Source organism: Helianthus annuus, chromosome 6 (genome assembly GCF_002127325.2).
Source record: "Helianthus annuus cultivar XRQ/B chromosome 6, HanXRQr2.0-SUNRISE, whole genome shotgun sequence".
Taxonomy (NCBI): domain Eukaryota; kingdom Viridiplantae; phylum Streptophyta; class Magnoliopsida; order Asterales; family Asteraceae; genus Helianthus; species Helianthus annuus.
Window position 1 is genome coordinate 78834719 of NC_035438.2, and position 20179 is coordinate 78854897.

A 20179-nucleotide genomic window follows, 5' to 3' on the forward strand; every position below is an offset into this window, starting at 1 on the left:
CATGACTTCAATTCATCCTCTCAAACACATGATCATTATGTTGTAGTGTTGTAGGTGGAATTAGTTGTAAAATAATTTTACACTTTTTTAATATTTCGTCGAAGTCACAGCTAAGATATCCACCACATCTAACCAATTAGGGATTTATCTTTTTCCTATGAGATTTTTTACTTAATTTTTAAAACCTTGAATAATTTTTTAAGCCTTATCTTTCAACTATTAAATAAAACCGTATGTTATATTAAACTAGGTTACAACCCCGTGTATTACACGGGGTAAATAAATGTAATTTTATATATTAAATAATAAAACAATATATATTTAAAAATCTCGTTATTACATGGGTTGAATACATATATTTTTATATATTAAATAATAATAAAAAGGAAAATTGGTATTTAATAAACCAACCTTTAACCATCTGGTAAATAATAATCCAACCTTCAAAATTGGTAAATAATAATCCCACCTATCAACATGTTGGTACTTAATGAACTTCCGTTAATTTTTTTTAACTGAAGTTAGTTTTTATGTTTTATTTATTACACAAACAGTCCCTATAGTTGTAATTTACTAGTTTTAACTATTTTATGAAACAAAAAAACCACTCGAAAATCCTCCTTTTCCTCGATTTGAGATTTATAAAATAGTTAAAACTAGTAAATTACAACTACAGGGACTGTTTGTGTAATAAATAAAACTTAAAAACTAACTTCAGTTAAAAAAAATTAACGAAAGTTCATTGAGTACCAACATGTTGATAGGTAGGATTATTATATACCAATTGTGTAGGTTGGATTATTATTTACCAACTGGTTAAAGGTTAGTTTATTAAATACCAATTTTCCTAATAAAAATTATATCTTTAAGCACCCCATGTATTGTACAAGTTGAGTAATGTAACTTTATATACCAAATAATAAAAAAATATATATTATTAAAAACCCGTGAATTACACAGGTTGTATAATTGTAATTTTGTATACTAATTTATAAAAAGTTATATCTTAAATAAAAATCTTGTGTATTATACGGGTTGAATAAATCTAATTTTATATACAAGATAAAAAAAATTATATCTTTAAAAAAACTACCGGATATACTCGATACCCGCCAATATCTTATACTTGATTGTAGATAATTATTGTTTAGTTGAATACCTTATACTTAATTATATGTAACTCTCCTACCTAATTATAAATAATAATTATTATTTAGTTTAAATTTAGTGTAGGTTTTAAATAATAGGAAGGATAAATAATTAATGTAGAGCTCCTCGACATGTATCCCTTATAGGTTTATTTTATTATATAGTAAAGAAGTATAGATTTTATAAAATGTATAAAATATGTTTAATAAACATATATTAATTTTTAGAATTTTGCTTTGGTAATTAGTTGTATTAATATTCGTGTATTATAATTCACAACTTAATTTTTATTTATAGTGATAATGATATATTATTTTTTATTAAATGCAATTATCTCTTGAAAAAGGTAACAAAAAATAAATGAAAAGCAAAATCATCTTTTATTATTAGATACAATTATCTCTTGAAAAAAGTAACAAAAACATCTAATATAAATGGATATGATGTAAATTTATTTTACTTAAAAACAGATTCTAAGATAATCCGTTCAAAATTTAAACAAACACATAAATTTCTTGTTTTATATATTTAATTAATTAATATAAGATACTCTCAATAAATGACACGTGTCCACTTATTGGTTTCTTTTATTATATAGTATAGATTTATGAAATATTTTTAACCATTTCTAGGCATAGTTCTAAATGGTTCTAAAGAACGACATGCATCAACATATATTGCTGCTAAAACAAGATTCACATACTTCATTTAAGATTCCAACGTGTTAGTAAACAATGACTTAAATATGTTTTGTTAAAGTGAATATATAAGCCGTATTCAATAAAAACCATTTCTTATAACATGTACAACAAGAAGGATGGGAGAGTTGCGATTAATTTTTAATTCTAATAAAACGGGAAAATTACATATATTCCTTTATTTTTAACCTTAATTATATACCCCATCTCAAGTATAGTTATGTTATTAAGGGAAATGAAAAATATCATAAAAAACCAACATATTTTCTGTTTTTTTTTTCTCATAAAAATCCTTACACGTTTTTTTGCACATTAAAAACCAACATATTTTTTTTTCTCATAAAAATCCCTAAACAACTTTTTGCATATAAAAGTTTCCCAAAATGTTGAATTAGAACAAAATTGTGAATTTTTTTTTACTTAATAATATCACGTTAAAAAAATTAAGATAAATTAGTGCTCTAAATTGGATGTATGGTAAACCAAAGCAAGTTTCATGTTTGTCTTTTCTTTTTCATTTTAAATTCAATAAATTGATAACAATAAATATTATTCGGAAAATAATATAATAAAATTCATGAGCGTGGATGAAAAAACACAAAATAAAATAAAATAACAAACATATAAAATGGTATGTATAAATTTAAAATCGTTAAAAAGTATAACATAATTTGTCAAATACTGTTCTCTTGATTTCATCCGATAATAATTAAGAGATTCTTTTTTATTAAAGTTTAACATTTTAAGGGACTTATATGATACAAGAGTAGTAAGTATGTTGTTTTATTTATCAAAAGTGGTTAGGCGAATTTTATGAGACGAAAAAAAAAGTATATTGATTTTTTATGTGCAAAATAAAGTGGAGGGACTTTTATGAAACAAAAAATTAAGTATATTGGTTTTTTAAGTGCAAAAAAAAATGAAAGGACTTTTATTAGAAAAAACAGAAAGTATCTTGGTTTTATGGCATATGCTGTAAACGAAAATTACACATGTCCTTTTTTCAGTTTGATTACATATATGCCCAACCACACACGTTTTTAACTTTTTTTTACATTTTTTACGAAAACTTTTTTTACGGTTTTAAACTTTTTTTTCACAAAAACATTTTTTTACAATTTTTTTTACAAAAACTTTTTTACAAAATAATAAAAAGAGGAGAGAGAATATGAAGAGAGGGAAATTGAAAAGACTTTAAAAGAGACTTTAATGAGTAGAGAGAAATGATTTGATAGTTTTGATTAAATGACTATATTACCCTTTTGGTTGTCATTATTTGATTGGTGGAGGGTGGTTCTAACGGTTCTCGCAATTGGGGGTGGTTTTCATTTTAGTGACCCCATATATATATATATATATATATATATATATATATATATATATATATATATATATATAGGATAGGAGTTGGCCAGAAAGTCCAAATTTCCTAAAAAGTGTAAAAAGTCATAAAACACCATAATGTCAACCATAAAACACACCAAAAACCCACAAATAATATGATGAAGATTACTAAAACATCATGTATGTGGGTTTTGTGTTGTGTTTTAGATGTTAAGGCTCTGATTGTGGAATGACAAATATTATTGTGTTTTATGTTGTTTAGCATTGTGTGTTTTATATTCATAGTTCTACGATGGTGTGTTTGAAATTTTTATGGACTATTAGAGTTTGAATATGATTTTAGTAATATTCATTCTATTATTTGTGAGCTTTAGGTGTGTTTTATGCCTGAAATTATTGTGTTTTATGACTTTTTACACTTTTTAGGAAAAACACACTTTCCGTAGGATCCCCACTCTATATATATATATATATATATATATATATATATATATATATAGGGATAGGATCATGAGAAAACTAGATATAAATGAGAAAACTAACTAAAATCCACTAAAAAGGAGGGGTAGGGAGACTTTTAATGAAGGAGGGGTAAAATTGGAAAAAAATATATATAACTTTTCAAACATTTCCCATTTCTCCATACGTTATCATTTTAAAACAAAAATGGCACCATAAGATCACAAATTTTCTTATCTTTCATTCAAGTATATTCGAGCATATTTTTTATGACATAAAAAAAGATTTATGGTGTCGTCTTGTTTTCAACACTATTATTATAGTAGTGCACATGTGCAATATAACATGTACTACAATTGCATTATATGCTTAAAATTAGCTTTTTGAGTCTAGTTTAGATTTTAGGGTTAGTTTTTTTGGAGGTTTAGGATTAGGATTAGGTTTTTGGGTGTGTGGGGGGGTTAGGTTTTTTTTTTTTTTTTTTTGGGGGGGGGGGGGGGGGTTAGGTTTTTTTCGGGTTTATGTTTAGGGTTTAGTTTTAGGTTTTTGGGGGGTGGGGGTGGGGGGTTTAGGTTTTTTTGGGGGGGGGGGGGGTTAGGCTTTTGGTGGGAGGGTGAATTTAGGTTTTTTTTTTTTTTTGGGGGGGGGGGGGGTTGTTTAGGTTTTTTTCGGGTTTATGTTTAGGGTTTAGTTTTAGGTTTTTGGGGGTGGGGGTGGGGGGTTTAGGTTTTTGGCGGATGGGGGGGGTTAGGCTTTTGGTGGGAGGGTGAATTTAGGTTTTTGGGGGGTGGGGGGGGGTTTAGGTTTTTGGGGGGTGTCGGTGGGGGTGGGTTAAGTGGTTTAGGCTTTCCGTATTAGTGCACATGTGCAGTACAACAAATTTTTTTTTTTTTGAAAATTTTTTTCCATACATAAAAAGTAGCGATTTTTCTTTAAAAATTATAAAAAAAAATTTTGGTTTTTTTTAGGTTTTTTTAGTTAGTTTTTTGGTTTTCTCATTTAAACTAGTTTTCTCATGATCCATCCCCTATATATATATATATATATATATATGTAGAGGATCCTGTAAAAAGTGCTCAAAGTGTGAGAAGTGTATTATAATACTATATATAATACTATATATAATACTATATAACACCATATAAACAACGTATAACAATATGTAACACCATATAATACCATATAACACTATGTAACACTATTATATTATATATATATTGTTAATAAACTATGATGAATAGTAACTTTATTTTTATAATAATATATAGCTTTTCATTATTCTTTTATTTAATATATTATAGTTTACTATTATATTTACTTTCAATAACATAATTTTAATTTTTTTCTTTTTTATAACATAAATTAATTTATCAATTAATTTGATACTTCTTCAATAATTTACGTTTATAACTTTTTTCTAAAAACTTAAGTATATAGTTGTGCTTGATTTTTCCCCAACATTCCGTTATAATTTTTGTTAAAAACGAAGTTGTACTCAAAATAAAGTATTTATTTGGTATCATAAAACGGTACAATGATAAACTAAGTCGTTCTAATGGTTTGGCTTTCTAAACAATATGCTTTATTTTCAAATCACGTTTGTTTTACATTATCATTTGCTCGATTTCGCTGCAACGCGCCACGTCGATATAAACTAGCATAACATTATATAACAAATATAACACTATAGTTTGTCTGATAGCATGTCTATGATAGATGTATAATATAAAGTTATATTTGTTATATAATGTTATATAGTGTTATATGGTATTATATGGTGTTACATATTGTTATACGGTGTTTATATAGTGTTATATAGTATTATATATAGTGTTATAATACAATTCTCACACTTTAGGCCCTTTTTACACTATCCTTACCCTATATATATAGTAGGAGTTGGGTGGAAAGTGTGTTTTTCCTAGAAAGTCTAGGAAGCAATAAGAACGTGACATGTAGCATTGAAGGATTTTATCTAAAAGGGCATTTATGTACTTTCACAATCTATTTTTATTTTAGTAAATTATCTTCAATAACTAACTATCCATAAATTTCGGAATTTTTTGTTTTCGATTTTTTATCTCACTTAATATCAATCATTCCTTCGTTTCCTTGCTGGAATCTATCAGCATGTTCTTGGTACTGTGTTTTAACATTCAGATTCATACAGCTGTGTTTTAACAGCAAGCAGATTCATACAATTGTGTTTTAGCATTCAGATTCAAACAGTTGTGTTTTAACAGCAAGCAGATGTATACAGTTTGTGTTTTAGCATTCAGATTCATACAGTTGTGTTTTAACAGCAAGCAGATTCATACAGTTGTGTTTTAGCATTCAGATTCATACAGATGTGTTTTAACAGCAAGCAGATTCATACAAATGTGTTTTATCATTCAGATTCATACAACTGTGTTTTAACAGCAATTCAGATTCATACAGTTGTGTTTTAACAGCAAGCAGATTCATACAAATGTGTTTTATCATTCAGATTCATACAGCTGTGTTTTAACAGCAAGCAGATTCATACAAATGTGTTTTATCATTTAGATTCATACAGCCGTGTTTTAACAGCAAGCAGATTCATACAAATGTGTTTTATCATTCAGATTCATACAACTGTGTTTTAACAGCAATTCAGATTCATACAGCTGTGTTTTAACAGCAAGCAGATTCATACAAATGTGTTTTATCATTCAGATTCATACAGCTGTGTTTTAACAGCAATTCAGATTCATACAGCTGTGTTTTAATAGCAAGCAGATTCATACAAATGTGTTTTACATCAGCAGATTTCGCCCCAGCAAGCAGAGTCATCCACAACAAACGGAATACCTACAAACATTTGTTATTTTAAACACACACCTAGGGTTCTTGCGACTTCAACTGTGCTTCCAGCAACTTCAACTTTTCTTCCGGCGACTTCATCTCTGCTTCCATCCATCTTGTTCAAATCCCTCTGTTCTTTGAATCTCTTCCCTTCAAACATCAATTACTTCAATGTAGAACACGATTGAACCCTAATCGCCTACTAAAACACAGAACACAATGTTGGGAAGATCTTACGTATATAGAAGTTGGTAAATCTCTTATCTTGATCCATGATTTTAGGTATTTTTGGTATGATTTTAGAGGGTTTTCGTTGTGGGTTTAGAGAGAGAAAGAGAGAGAGAGAGAGGGAAAATGGCGTGTATTAAGGAGATGTGATATCTCTGACGGTTATTTTTGATTGATTTAAAACACACATAAGGACGAAATTGCCCCTCCTCATTTAAAACAATCTATTAAATATATACTAAATTATTACAAGATTGCCATTGATTTGATCTCAACCCTTAAACACACCAATCGGATGGACAAGATCGCTTCCTAGACTTTCTAGGAAAAATACACTTTCCGCAGGAATCCTACTATATATATATATATATATATATATATATGTTGAGGTTCCTGAGTGAACCATAGTGGTTTTGTGAACAAAACGAACAAATCTGGACCATTGATTATTTAGATCCTGAAACTTTATAGTAATGACAGTTTTGTAATTATTTGTGTGTAGAAAATAAATGAAAAGGGCATAAAGATAAATTGTTAACTAATTCTCTCTGCAATTAAATATTTAATTAGATTCTCTTTTTTTTTCTCTCACCAATTAATTAATTTGTTAATTAAAAAAATACAAACATTATAAAATATTGTTCCATAGAACACATTTAAAAATGATGCTGAATTGAATGTACACATATGTATTATACGTATTCACAATTTAGAAACGTATGTACGCATATTTACATTATCAAATACTGTTCCATCTGATCATCTTCTTTAACTGTACGTGTCTTATTTTGTAATGTGCACATATGTACATTCATAATATACCTCTAGTCAAAAGTTAATGATATGGTTGTATAGTATCGTACATATGTGTATAACAAATACGAGATGGTTGTTCGATATTGTACACATTATACATATCAATTTGAATTCACGATGAACAATGTTTTCAATTTCTTAAACATTATTTATAAGTTTTTTAATAAAAGATTATTTATCATTTAGTTTATTTTTTAGTAACTTGCTTATGTTGGTTTTTCTTAATCTAACTCTGTAACTATACTTTTTAAACATTGTGATATAAATTTTCATGAAAATGGATATCGTATCGCTATCATACCAAATAGAACCGGAACCGACGATGTATAGTATTTACATATTTTTATCCAAAACAACTTATTTTTTTGTATTATATATTATACGAGTGCCAATAACAGTATTAAAAATGCATTTTTTATTGTAAACTATACGTGTCTCGATATGTGACGAATCTAATCGATTTCGACCAAATAACATTGTAAACTATACGAATCTCGATATGTAACGAATCTAATCGATTTCGACCTAATAAAATCGGTACCGATATGGCGGTAACGACAATATCAAAAACCGGTATTCGTTTTTAAGGTTTTTGATTGATGTAAAAGATGCGACAAAATCGCGACTTTATTTCTTTCTCTTTCAGTTACTATAACGAGTATCGATATCGAAACGAACTCAACCAAACTAGTACTAACAGAGTTACTGACGTATAGCACAGGGAAAACCAACTAGTGTATATAATAAGTTTCTAAAATGAATGTTCAACATTGTACATATGTCAGCCAAGGTGAAGACAAAGTGGTGAGTTCGGCTATGATATTTCTTTTGAATGATTAGTTAAAAACTCATAAATAATATTCCTAAAATTTTAAGGTTTTTTACTTTTTTATTAAACAGTTTAATAATTATTATTGTAGAAATCATTGGAAATAATACTAACTTCTAAAGACAAAGTCTGGTGCAGCTTCCACGAAGGTTCGCTCGCTTGATATATTGCAAATATAAAAGAGGAGGGCTTCAATGCTTCATTCATTCAATTCATTCATTTAACCTCCAAGTTTGCAAACACACATATAATATACCAAATGGCTTCAAACGAACCATGGTTGCTCGAAAACGGCTCAGTCAAGAGACTGACGAAAGAGACGAGACACGGTCATGGTCATAGCCGAACCGCCCACAACAAGTCCTCGTCCTCACTTCGTCGAAAATCCGATATGTCCCTTGTGTCAAAAGTGCCTTGTTCAACTCTTAGAAACCTTTTAGCCAACCTCCAAGAGGTCATTTTGGGTACTAAGTTAGCAGTTCTTTTTGTCGCAATTCCATTTGCAATTGCTGCCCATTACTTCGGTTATGCAAGGGTGAGTGCCTCTCATTGCCACCCCAGCCACTTGTTATACGTATTAATTATAAATAATTTTGTTATTACTCGTTGAAAATTAATTAAACTCGTTGTTTATATAGTTCTTTATATAACTATAATTTTGCATATTTCTATTTAACAGAAAATAAATATTACAATAAGACCTTGCATATTCCATGTGAAACTGACTCTTTACATTATGTAAGAGACGGTTTATATATAAAATTTGTTGTTGTCATTTAGCACACGTGCGTTTTATGTATTGGGGAAACAGAAGTTGATTAATTTTATTTTATTTAATATATCTGCACACGTATCATTTACCTGACATAATATAATAAGAAATTCTGATCTTGATGTGTTAAAACATAAGTATTATTATTATTATTTTTTTTAATTCGAGGTTACCAATTTTTATACAACAAGATTCGTTGTTATTAATTATAATATTAAATAACAAAATCTCTTATACTTTTTTTTCTAAACAGCCATGGGTTTTTTCATTGAGTTTACTTGGCTTGATTCCGCTTGCCGAACGTGTGAGCTTTCTAACAGAGTAAGCAAGAGTTTTCATGTTTCTTTACTTGATTATATATATATTTTTTCTTAATTTCCAATTATTATATGCAACTAACTAAATTCATTTTATGTAATTAATCGCTGATTACAGGCAAATTGCTTTCTACACAGGCCCCACTGGTAAGTTTAATCATCTATTTAGGTTTGATTATATCTCTAATTTTTCAAATAACTATAAAACAAATTACATTGTTATTTATATATATTATTTTTTTACTTGATTTTATTTTATGAGTAATAATAGGTTTTATTTTATTATTGCAGTGGGAGGGTTGTTGAATGCAACATGTGGAAATGCAACAGAACTTATCATTGCAATATTTGCGTTAAAGGAAAATAAAATTGATGTTGTCAAATATTCTCTGTTGGGTTCCATTCTCTCCAACCTTCTTTTGGTTCTTGGCACTTCTCTTCTTTGTGGTGGTATTGCCAATCTTTCAGTTGAGCAAAAGTTTGATAGGGTAATAATCTTTTGTAGTTCTCAACGTATTACTGGTTCTAAAATAAACGTCTATTTTATATATGTGTGCACATATATCATGTGTTACTGAGATGTTAACATAGGATAACATCTGTTGAAACAGAAACAAGCAGATGTCAACATAGCCTTACTGCTACTGGGGCTGCTATGCCATCTGTTGCCACTCATGTACAGATCTGCAGCGGAGAGTAGAAGCATTGATGCACTTAGTATTGCTAAAGAAACACTGAACTTATCCAGAGCTAGTTGCATTGTCATGCTTATTGCTTACTTTGCTTACCTTATCTTCCAACTCTGGACTCACCGCCACATCTTTGAAGGGGAAGAGGTATGTATGTATGTACATGTGTTTACTTTAGTGTGCATTAATTAATCACATCTACACTACAACTAATAACTGAGAATTGTAGGAGGATGAGGATGATATGGATATGAGTCAAGAAGAGACCCCAGTGATAGGATTTTGGAGTGGGCTGATTTGGCTAATTTCAATGACTGCAGTCATCTCATTGCTCTCAGAATACTTAGTGGACACTATTGAGGTTTGATCATTATTCCTTATAACTATTTCATGGCCAAACAGTGATTTTATTTAACTATTCATTAGGCTTAAATTAAACCTTATCCAAATTTTATATAAAATATAAGTATATAACTTAACTCATTTGGATTAATAGGAAGCCTCCACTTCATGGGGGATATCAGTGAGTTTCATCAGCATCATTGTGCTACCAATAGTTGGAAATGCAGCCGAGCATGCTGGAGCCATCATCTTTGCCTTCAAGAACAAATTGGTAATCTAAACTAACAAAAACTTATCACGCCAAGTTTTATATCTTTTAAACCCATAAACTAATCATATGATTAATTATTGTAATTATATTTTAAAATTGTAGGATATAACTTTGGGTGTGGCACTTGGTTCTGCAACTCAAATTTCAGTTTTTGTGGTGAGAATTATTTTTTCATAGGCCCTAACTATCTGCACACCCAGTTTGCCTATCTGCACACTTAGGGTTTACCTACGCAGCGTATTGGTCAATACGCAGCGTATAGGGTTAACCCTATACGCTGCGTATTGACCAATACTCAGCGTATATAAACCATGGATCTCAGTGCCTAGTTACCAATCATTGCACAGAAAACAAGGTTTATATACGCTGCGTATAGCTCTCTACGCAGCGTATATAAACCATTAGACTTTTTTGGGTCATTTTGGTAGGTTTGAGGGATCATTTTTTCACAAAGTTTATATACGCTGCGTATTGACCAATACTCAGCGTATATAAAGGTCTGAAAATGTCATTTATACCCTTGTATTGAGGCTATACGAAGCCAAATACAAGGGTAGTAGTGTCATTTTTGTCTTATATGCTGCGTAGTGATCTATAAGGAGCGTATATAAAGCTCCATTTTTGTATTTTTTTTGTGTATTCCTTTGTTTATTTATAAAAAAAAAGGAAAATAACACCCGATACGATAATATACGATACGATATAACACCCGTATAGGCCTATAGGTGTGATTTAGGTCCCGTATTAACCTCGTATAAGCCTATAAGTGTGATATCATATCGTATAGGTGTGGTTTAGGTCACCTATTAACCTCGTATAAGCCTATAAGTGTGATATCGTATCGTATATGTGTGGTTTAGGTCCCGTCTAATCCTATATGCATATACAAGACCTATAGGAAACCTATACGAGACTTATACTACACTATACGATACGATACGATACGATACTATACAATAACACCTGTATAGGCCTCTATACGAGACTTATATACTATACACTATAGGATACGATATGATGCAATACGATACGATACGATACGATGCAATACGATAAGATAATTTAATTTAAACGATAACAATATAATATATTTGTATTATTTACGAATAATATTCTTTTTTTATAAATAATTTTCTTTTTTTATAAATAAACAAAGGAATACGATAATTTAATTTACACGATAACAAAACAATATATTTGTATTATTTACCAATAATATTGTTTTTTTATAAATAATTTTCTTTTTTAATTTTTATAATTCATAATATTTATATTATTTTTTATTTTTATAATTTATATTTGTATTATTTACCAATAATATGTTTTTTTATAAATAATTTTCTTTTTTTTATAAATAAACAAAGGAATACACAATAAAAAAAATACAAAAATGGAGCTTTATATACGCTCCTTAGAGGTCCCTACGCAGCGTATGAGACCAAAATGACACAACTACCCTTGTATTAAGGCTATACCAAGCCAAATACAAGGGTAGTTGTGTCATTTTTGTCTTATATGCTGCGTAGTGATCTCTAAGGAGCGTATATAAAGCTCTATTTTTGTTTTTTTTTTGTGTATTCCTTTGTTTATTTATAAAAAAAAAAACGGAAAATAACACCCGATACGATACTATACGATACGATATAACACCCGTATAGGCATATAGGTGTGATTTAGTTCCCGTATTGACCTCGTATAAGCCTATAAGTGTGATATCGTATCGTATAGGTGTGGTTTAGGTCACGTATTGACCTCGTATAAGACTATAAGTGTGATATCGTATCGTATAGCATAGTATATGTCCGGTATTGACCTCGTATAAGCCTATAAGTGTGATATCGTATCGTATAGCATAGTATATGTCCCGTATTGACCTCGTATAAGCCTATAAGTGTGATATTGTATCGTATAACGTAGTATATGTCATGTATTGACTTCGTATAAGCCTATAAGTGTGATATCGTATCGTATAGCGTCGTATAGGTCACGTATTGACCTCGTATAAGCCTATAAGTGTGATATCGTATCGTATAGGTGTGGTTTAGGTCACGTATTAACCTCGTATAAGCCTATAAGTGTGATATCGTATCATATAACGTAGTATAGGTCACGTATTGACCTCGTATAAGCCTATAAGTGTGATATCGTATCGTATAGCGTCGTATAGGTCACGTATTGACCTCGTATAAGCCTATAAGTGTGATATCGTATCGTATAGGTGTGGTTTAGGTCACGTATTAACCTCGTATAAGCTTATAAGTGTGATATCGTAGTATCGTATAGGTGTGGTTTAAGTCCCGTCTAATCCTATATGCATATACAAGACCTATAGGAATCCTATACGAGACTTATACTACACTATACGATACGATACGATACTAAACAATAACACCCGTATAGGCCTCTATACGAGACTTATATACTATACACTATACGATACGATATGATGCAATACGATACGATACGATACGATACGATGCAATACGATAAGATAATTTAATTTAAACGATAACAATATAATATATTTGTATTATTTACGAATAATATTCTTTTTTTATAAATAATTTTCTTTTTTAATAAATAAACAAAGGAATACGATAATTTAATTTAAACGATAACAAAACAATATATTAGTATTATTTACCAATAATATTGTTTTTTTATAAATAATTTTCTTTTTTAATTTTTATAATTCATAATATTTATATTATTTTTTATTTTTATAATTTATATTTGTATTATTTACCAATAATATTGTTTTTATAGATAATTTTCTTTTTTTTATAAATAAACAAAGGAATACATAATAAAAAAAATACAAAAATGGAGCTTTATATACGCTCCATAGAGGTCCCTACGCAGCGTATGAGACCAAAATGACACAACTACCCTTGTATTTGGCTTCGTATAGCCTCAAAACAAGGGTATAAAAGACATTTTCAGACCTCTATATACGCTCCTTAGAAGTCAATACGCAGCGTATTTAAACTTTGTGAAAAAATTTCCCTCAAACCTACCAAAATGACCCAAAAAATCTAATGGTTTATATACGCTGCGTATTGACCAATACGCAGCGTATATAACCCTTGTTTTCTGTGCAATGATTGGTTGTCAGGCACTGAAATCCATGGTTTATATACGCTGAGTATTGGTCAATACGCAGCGTAGAGGGTTAACCCTATACGCTGCGTATTGACCAATACGCTGCGTAGATAAACCCTAAATTTGCTAGGGTTTGGTGTGCCAATAGGCACTTTAGTGTGCCAATAGGCACACCCATACTTAATTTTACCTAGATATATTATTAAAAAAATTTGAATTTTTTTAATAAATTTTTATTTATGATTTAGGTTCCAATGAGTGTTATTGTTGCATGGATAATTGGCATCAAAATGGATCTTGATTTTAATCTCCTTGAAACCGGTTCACTTGCCCTCACAATTCTCGCCACAGCTTTCACATTACAGGTACGTTTTTTTGTAATTTTATTTATTTTTAATTTTTTATAATTAACTTCAGAATATATTTAGTAACTTATGTAAATCAATATTTGCAGGATGGAACTTCTCATTATCTTAAAGGAGTAGTTCTTTTGCTTTGCTACTTTGTCATTGGAGCTAGTTTTTATGTTCAAATTTCTCCAATTGGTAAAATACCTAGTTTTTAGTTTTTTTAATTTTTTTAATCAAATTTCTAATGTTGAAAGCTTTTATTCATTTCTTGAATCCTTTTCTAGAACCTGGTCTCCATGCCGTGAACATGAGATTCAAAACATCTAACCCTGGAGTGTTTAGTGTTTAAAAGGTAATTGACTATACATATATCTATAATAATAGATTTTTCATTTTTATGTCTTGTAAATTACGAAAAATGTATAAAGAATTATTATTAATTTCAAAATATATTGTATGCAGGGTGTGAATTCTGAGAAGTAAATCTGCATGCATTCTTTCATTGGCGTGGGCATAGAGCTAGGTTTATGAATTGTTGCTTGTACGGTACAAGTACAAGCTTCTAGGTCTTTGTATTCTTAATGAAGAGTAGTATTTACTCTTTGATAAAATAAACATTGAAGTTTATTATGAATCTATGTTTGACTCTCTCTGTATCCACCGTCTTCTATTAATTTATTAATTTGTTCTATTAACCGAAATCCGATCACTTCATTATCTAATTTCTAAGTTTAATAATGAAAAGTTATGGTTTTGGGTTTATCTTCTAACTAGGTTATCATCCGAGATTTTTTCCTGAACTTGAGAGAATTATTTATGTTAATTATTATTTATGATTAATACATACTTAAAACTATAAAAAAATATGACATATTAAATGACTTGGCTATAAGAAGAGTTATAAACTTTTCATAAACTTAATCACAGGATCATACATAAACATTTATATATGTCTAAATAAAACAAAGAGAAAAGTGTCCGGATAGTCCCTGTGGTTTCCCCATTTTTCACCTTTAGTCCCTAATTTTCTAAAATTACAGCTATAGTCCCAAACTTTTGCAATTTCGTTCCCGGATAATCCCTAGCGTGGATGGGGGTTAGTTTTTGGTGTTAAGGATGTGTGAAATTACTAACGTGCCCTTTAGTATAAAAAACAAAATATATTAAAAAATTACTAAATAAACCACATTCACCTCCACCACCGCCATAAAACCCCACCGCCTGTCACCACCTCTATCACCAAACCCATCGCTACTGCCGCCTTTCACCGGTAACCTCCTCCACTCCCACCACCGAGCACGTCAACACCACTTTATCATAACCGTATCCACCACCGTATTAACCACTGTATGCCACCTACATCCACCACCATCACCAACCTCACACACACAACAACCTCTTCACCTCTCGAATCCGCACACATATACACCACATTTCCTGCCATAATCACATCAATCGATGAAATCATCGTCTCACACCTCTTCAAATCCTCCACAAAATCCACCGGCATCTCTCTGATCTCCTTCAATCCAAACAAATTACAGTTACCTCCCACACCTTCACTCTGGTAACATTTTCTACTTCACCTAACACTCCATAAGGTATAGATTCTGATCATCGGAAGCAACTGAAAGCCAGATCGTTGAAGCGGATTGGTTGAAAATCCTAGGCATCGAATCCGACTTGATCCAGGTGTGTGACTAGAGGTCGTAGATTTCTACGGCAAGTGGATCGTCTTCGAATCGTGACGGCGGTAGTTGTGGTGGTGGGTGGTGGTGGTGGTGGCAGTGGTTTAGAGAGATAGAGAGAGTAGAAAGAGTGAGATAAGGTCTGAATGTGTTGTGTGTATATATTATACATTTTATAATTGGGTCCCATATATATATAATTAATTAATATACTTTGTTTTATATTAAAAGGCATGTTAGTAATTTCACACATCCTTAACACCAAAAAGTAACCCCCATCCACGCTAGAGACTATCCGGGAACAAAATTGCAAAAGTTGAGGACTATCGCTGTAATTGTAGAAAGTTAGGGACTAAAGATGAAAATGGGCAAACCACAGGGACTATCCGGGCACTTTTCTCTAAAACAAATAATAAGTTTAGGGATCGTGTATAAAGCTTTAGTCTTCAAAACTCTGTTAGCATCCATCTTCCAAGCAGCAACAACATCATCCATCTTCAAACCTGTATCCTCGTAAGACGTCCAAATTTGACATACATACATGATACTTCTATTGATGATACCCTCATCGCGTAAAATTGACCATTTATCTTTTTACATGATTTCGTTCGTTAATCCCAATTTTCGAAAATTGATTTGGTGCAAGAAACCAAATTCTAAATAAAACATGCTCGTTTATCTTTTTACATGATTTCGTCCATTAAACCATTTTATTCGGTTCTTATTAAACGCACGTTGTAAAGAATAAGTTATTGTGAAACGCCAGTGATGATGAAGTTGATTTGATTGTGAGAGATATGATGTTGATATCGTACCTTTGGTAATTTTAGATAAGTTATTGTTAGTTTAATTAAAGAATAAACTACTTAAATATCTACATTTTATATCTATATTAATAGTTGTTATTTACTTATTTTACTAATTACTTATCAATAATAAATAAGTATACTTCAACAAATATTTAAAGAAAGTTGTTAATTATGTGTAATAAAAGTTTTACAATTCTGATTATATATGGAAAATAGAATAACCAGTTATTTACATATTATTTGTAAAATAATCATATTTTTAAGTACTCCCTCCATCCCACTAAAAGTGTCCTATTTTGAGTTTTCAAAGTCTTTATTTATAAACTTTGACCTTAAATAATTTTGTTTGTGTTAGATAATACTTGATGAAAGTTATATGATTTGAGTGTGTTTTACAAGTGTTTTTATTGGGTTAATTTTCATCAAGTTTTATATAACACAAAAATATATAATTAAAGTCAAAGTTTATAAATAAAGACTTTGAAAATTCAAAATATGACACTTTTAGTGGGACTGAGGTAGTATGATTTTGCAATGTTCTTTCATAAATACATATTCTAAATTTTTCTTTCATTGTATGTAGTGCAAGTACTATTCAATCTTTAGTTTTCTTTTTGATTTTCCGTGTTTTGGTTAACATGTATCGTCATGGTCCGAACTTTATCATAAATATACTTGATCCGCTATCGCTTAAACAGGTACACAACTCTCCGTATTATTTTTTAAAGGAATTATTCATATTCTTTTATCGTTTATTTGAAAGAAATGTGCCTTCTGTTTTTTGTTTTTTCAGGCTATACCTATATGTATGAGTAGATTTATATGGATGAGTAAGTTAGAATCTTCAAATGTTAGTCTTAAATTTGATGAAACGCATTCATGGTCTGTTGTTATCAAATTAATAGAAGATATATTCTACTTTACCGATGGATGGTGTGAGGTTTTAAACTTCTTCGGCCATGAAGTTTTCTTCATGATATTCAACTATCTTGGTGATCGTACTTTCATGTTCAAGCTCTTCTCTCCTGATCCAAATAAAGAGTATGGAAAATCATTTTGTAAAATTATTCATAATCTTTTACAAAGTCCAATGGTACGTAATTTTCTTATAGATGACATTTTTAATTTTTGTTTTATTACGCTTTATTAAAAATAGATAATAGGCATAATTTTTAAAAAAGAATTTTTTCTACAAGTTCTACCAAACACTTTATTTCCAAACATTATCAACATCATTTACCCGATAACATGGTTATGCTTAATGTATCCGAGTATCATCAATGGAAAGTCCGTATGAGAAAGATTGGCCCAAATTATTGTTTTGCTGACGTTTGGTTTAAATTTATAGAAGATCTAACGTTAAATCCTGGTGATATTCTATGTAATCAAATAAAGGACGCCACACATTTTAATATTATGATATTCAATAAACATGGTCGTCAACTTTTGTTAAACAACACTCCCTTGATTGAGCAAGAGTACGAACATATTAGCAATGTGGAAGGTTATCGACAAGTTAGTGACGATCCTAACTATCTTTTTTTGCAATGACAGTAACTCATCAATTGGTATTATACTATCCTGTTTTATATTTAATTTTTTGTCTTTTAGTGCTTTTCATTTAACAAAATTTACGTATTTTAATGTTCTTATAAAATGTAGATCATTTCCAAGTTAATTACTGACTTAAGTGGTTTAAATGAGTTTTCTTAAGTAAAGATCAAAGTTTTTAAAGAAAATACTTGGGTTAAGAATCTTTGTACACACAATATTGATGGTCATAGAAGGTTCGTCAATCAATTTCTAATGTTATTGGTTACTTTTCTTTTAACGAATTCTTATATATTACTAAAAAAATTCATATTTTTTCTAGGAAAAATTACAAGTTTTGTCCTTTATCTTTATACCACTTTTCAGGTGGTATCCTTTTTAACGAATGTTGACACGCGATGTCCTTTACTAGATATTTTGTTGCAAGTTTAGTCCTTTGCACCCAACCCAGTTAAAAAATCCTGTTAATTGTTGACAGACGATGTCCTTTACTAGGTATTTTGTTGCAAGTTTAGTCATTTACCTAGGTATTTTGTTGCAAGTTTGGTCCTTTACACCCAACAATTAACATGGTTTTTTAATTGGGTTAGGTGTAAAGGACTAAACTTGCAACAAAATACCTATTAAAGGACACCGCCCGTCAACATTCGTTAAAAAAGACACCGCCTGAAAAGTGGTATAAAGATAAAGGACAAAACCTGTAATTTTTCCTTTTTTCTATGATAGCTACGGTGTTGTTGGATAGCATGATATAATTGAAGTTGAACATATTTCGTTAGGTGATGATTGTTTTTCAACTGGTCTAAAACGAATTCAAGGTTATTGGTTACGAAACTCCAGCAAGTAGAAGTGTTAGAGTAATAGAGTTTCAATTTATATTTCAAACCAGAAAAACATATTTCTTACATTTACTTTTCAATTCCCTTTGTTACGTTTATAGTATGATGCTTCGTTTTATTTTAATCTTTAAATTCAGATTTCCATAATAAGTTCATGCGTACAGTTCGTTTACGATAAGTAACATAAAACTTTTTTACCAAAAGTACAAACATATCATTTTTCAACCCCGTGAAATTCACGGGTATTAGCACTAGTAAAGTATAAACAAATGGAATCTTGATTTATAGAAAACAATTTTGCATGAAACCTAATCTAAAGTAAGCATACGCATTTGTTTTCTTTACACAATTTATTTTATATACATCATTTTATCCGATTCTTGGTTACACCAATAGAATTGGTTAATCTATCTATTATACTAAAGCAAAATAGTGTTTGACTAATTGCCTTTGATGTGGCTATTCTCTTTGGCCAGAGAATTGTGAAATTGGGCGCCATTCTCATATTCTACCTATTTCCTTCAATTTCCTTCAATTCTCTGCGCAGTTTCTTTAGATTATATATGGAAGGTTGCAATCTTATTCAATAATTGGAAGTTTTATTAGGAAATTATGGAACCGTTTCCAATTATATCGCCTATATACAAATTATTTTTTTTAATCGGATGTTTGAAACGATCACCGAAGAAGCCTGTTATGTTTTATGTTCATCATCAGACTTCGAAATACAAGGATCGGTAAGTTGGATTCCACCTCTGTATGTTAATTTTTAGTTTTTATTAGAAAACCCTAATTTTGTTGTATGATTTGTATGTTGTTGTTGATGTTAACGGATCCGCTAATTGTTTTTTATATGAGATTTTAACCAGTTGATTGTTGTAATTTGTCTGTTTATTGATGTTCTAATACACCATAATGGATTTCTATTTGTTTCTGGTTAATCCTCTTTTCTTAGTTTTCCAGTTCATTCATTCCATCATAAACCCTAATCGCTTATTTTGATTATGTATAAAGATTTATTATGTTGCCATGTTGTTACGGAGTTTGAAAATTTAATAAAACAGACTTTTTGTTCTGTTTATTTGAATATAATATTGTTC

The 20179-nt window shown here is 30.0% G+C and overlaps 1 protein-coding gene across 1 annotated transcript; it reads left to right on the forward strand.

Annotated features, from left to right (window-relative positions):
- Positions 1–8532: 8532 nt before the first annotated feature.
- LOC110865706 (vacuolar cation/proton exchanger 3) lies at positions 8533–14885 on the forward strand. Its single transcript, XM_022115032.2, has 12 exons — positions 8533–8884; positions 9375–9442; positions 9557–9585; positions 9730–9926; positions 10050–10274; positions 10357–10488; positions 10624–10740; positions 10843–10896; positions 14091–14207; positions 14297–14387; positions 14477–14544; positions 14655–14885. Exons 1-11 carry the CDS (start codon positions 8609–8611, stop codon positions 14539–14541), a joined length of 1371 nt encoding a protein of 456 aa, XP_021970724.1. The 5' UTR covers positions 8533–8608; the 3' UTR covers positions 14542–14544; positions 14655–14885.
- The last annotated feature ends 5294 nt before the right edge of the window (positions 14886–20179 follow it).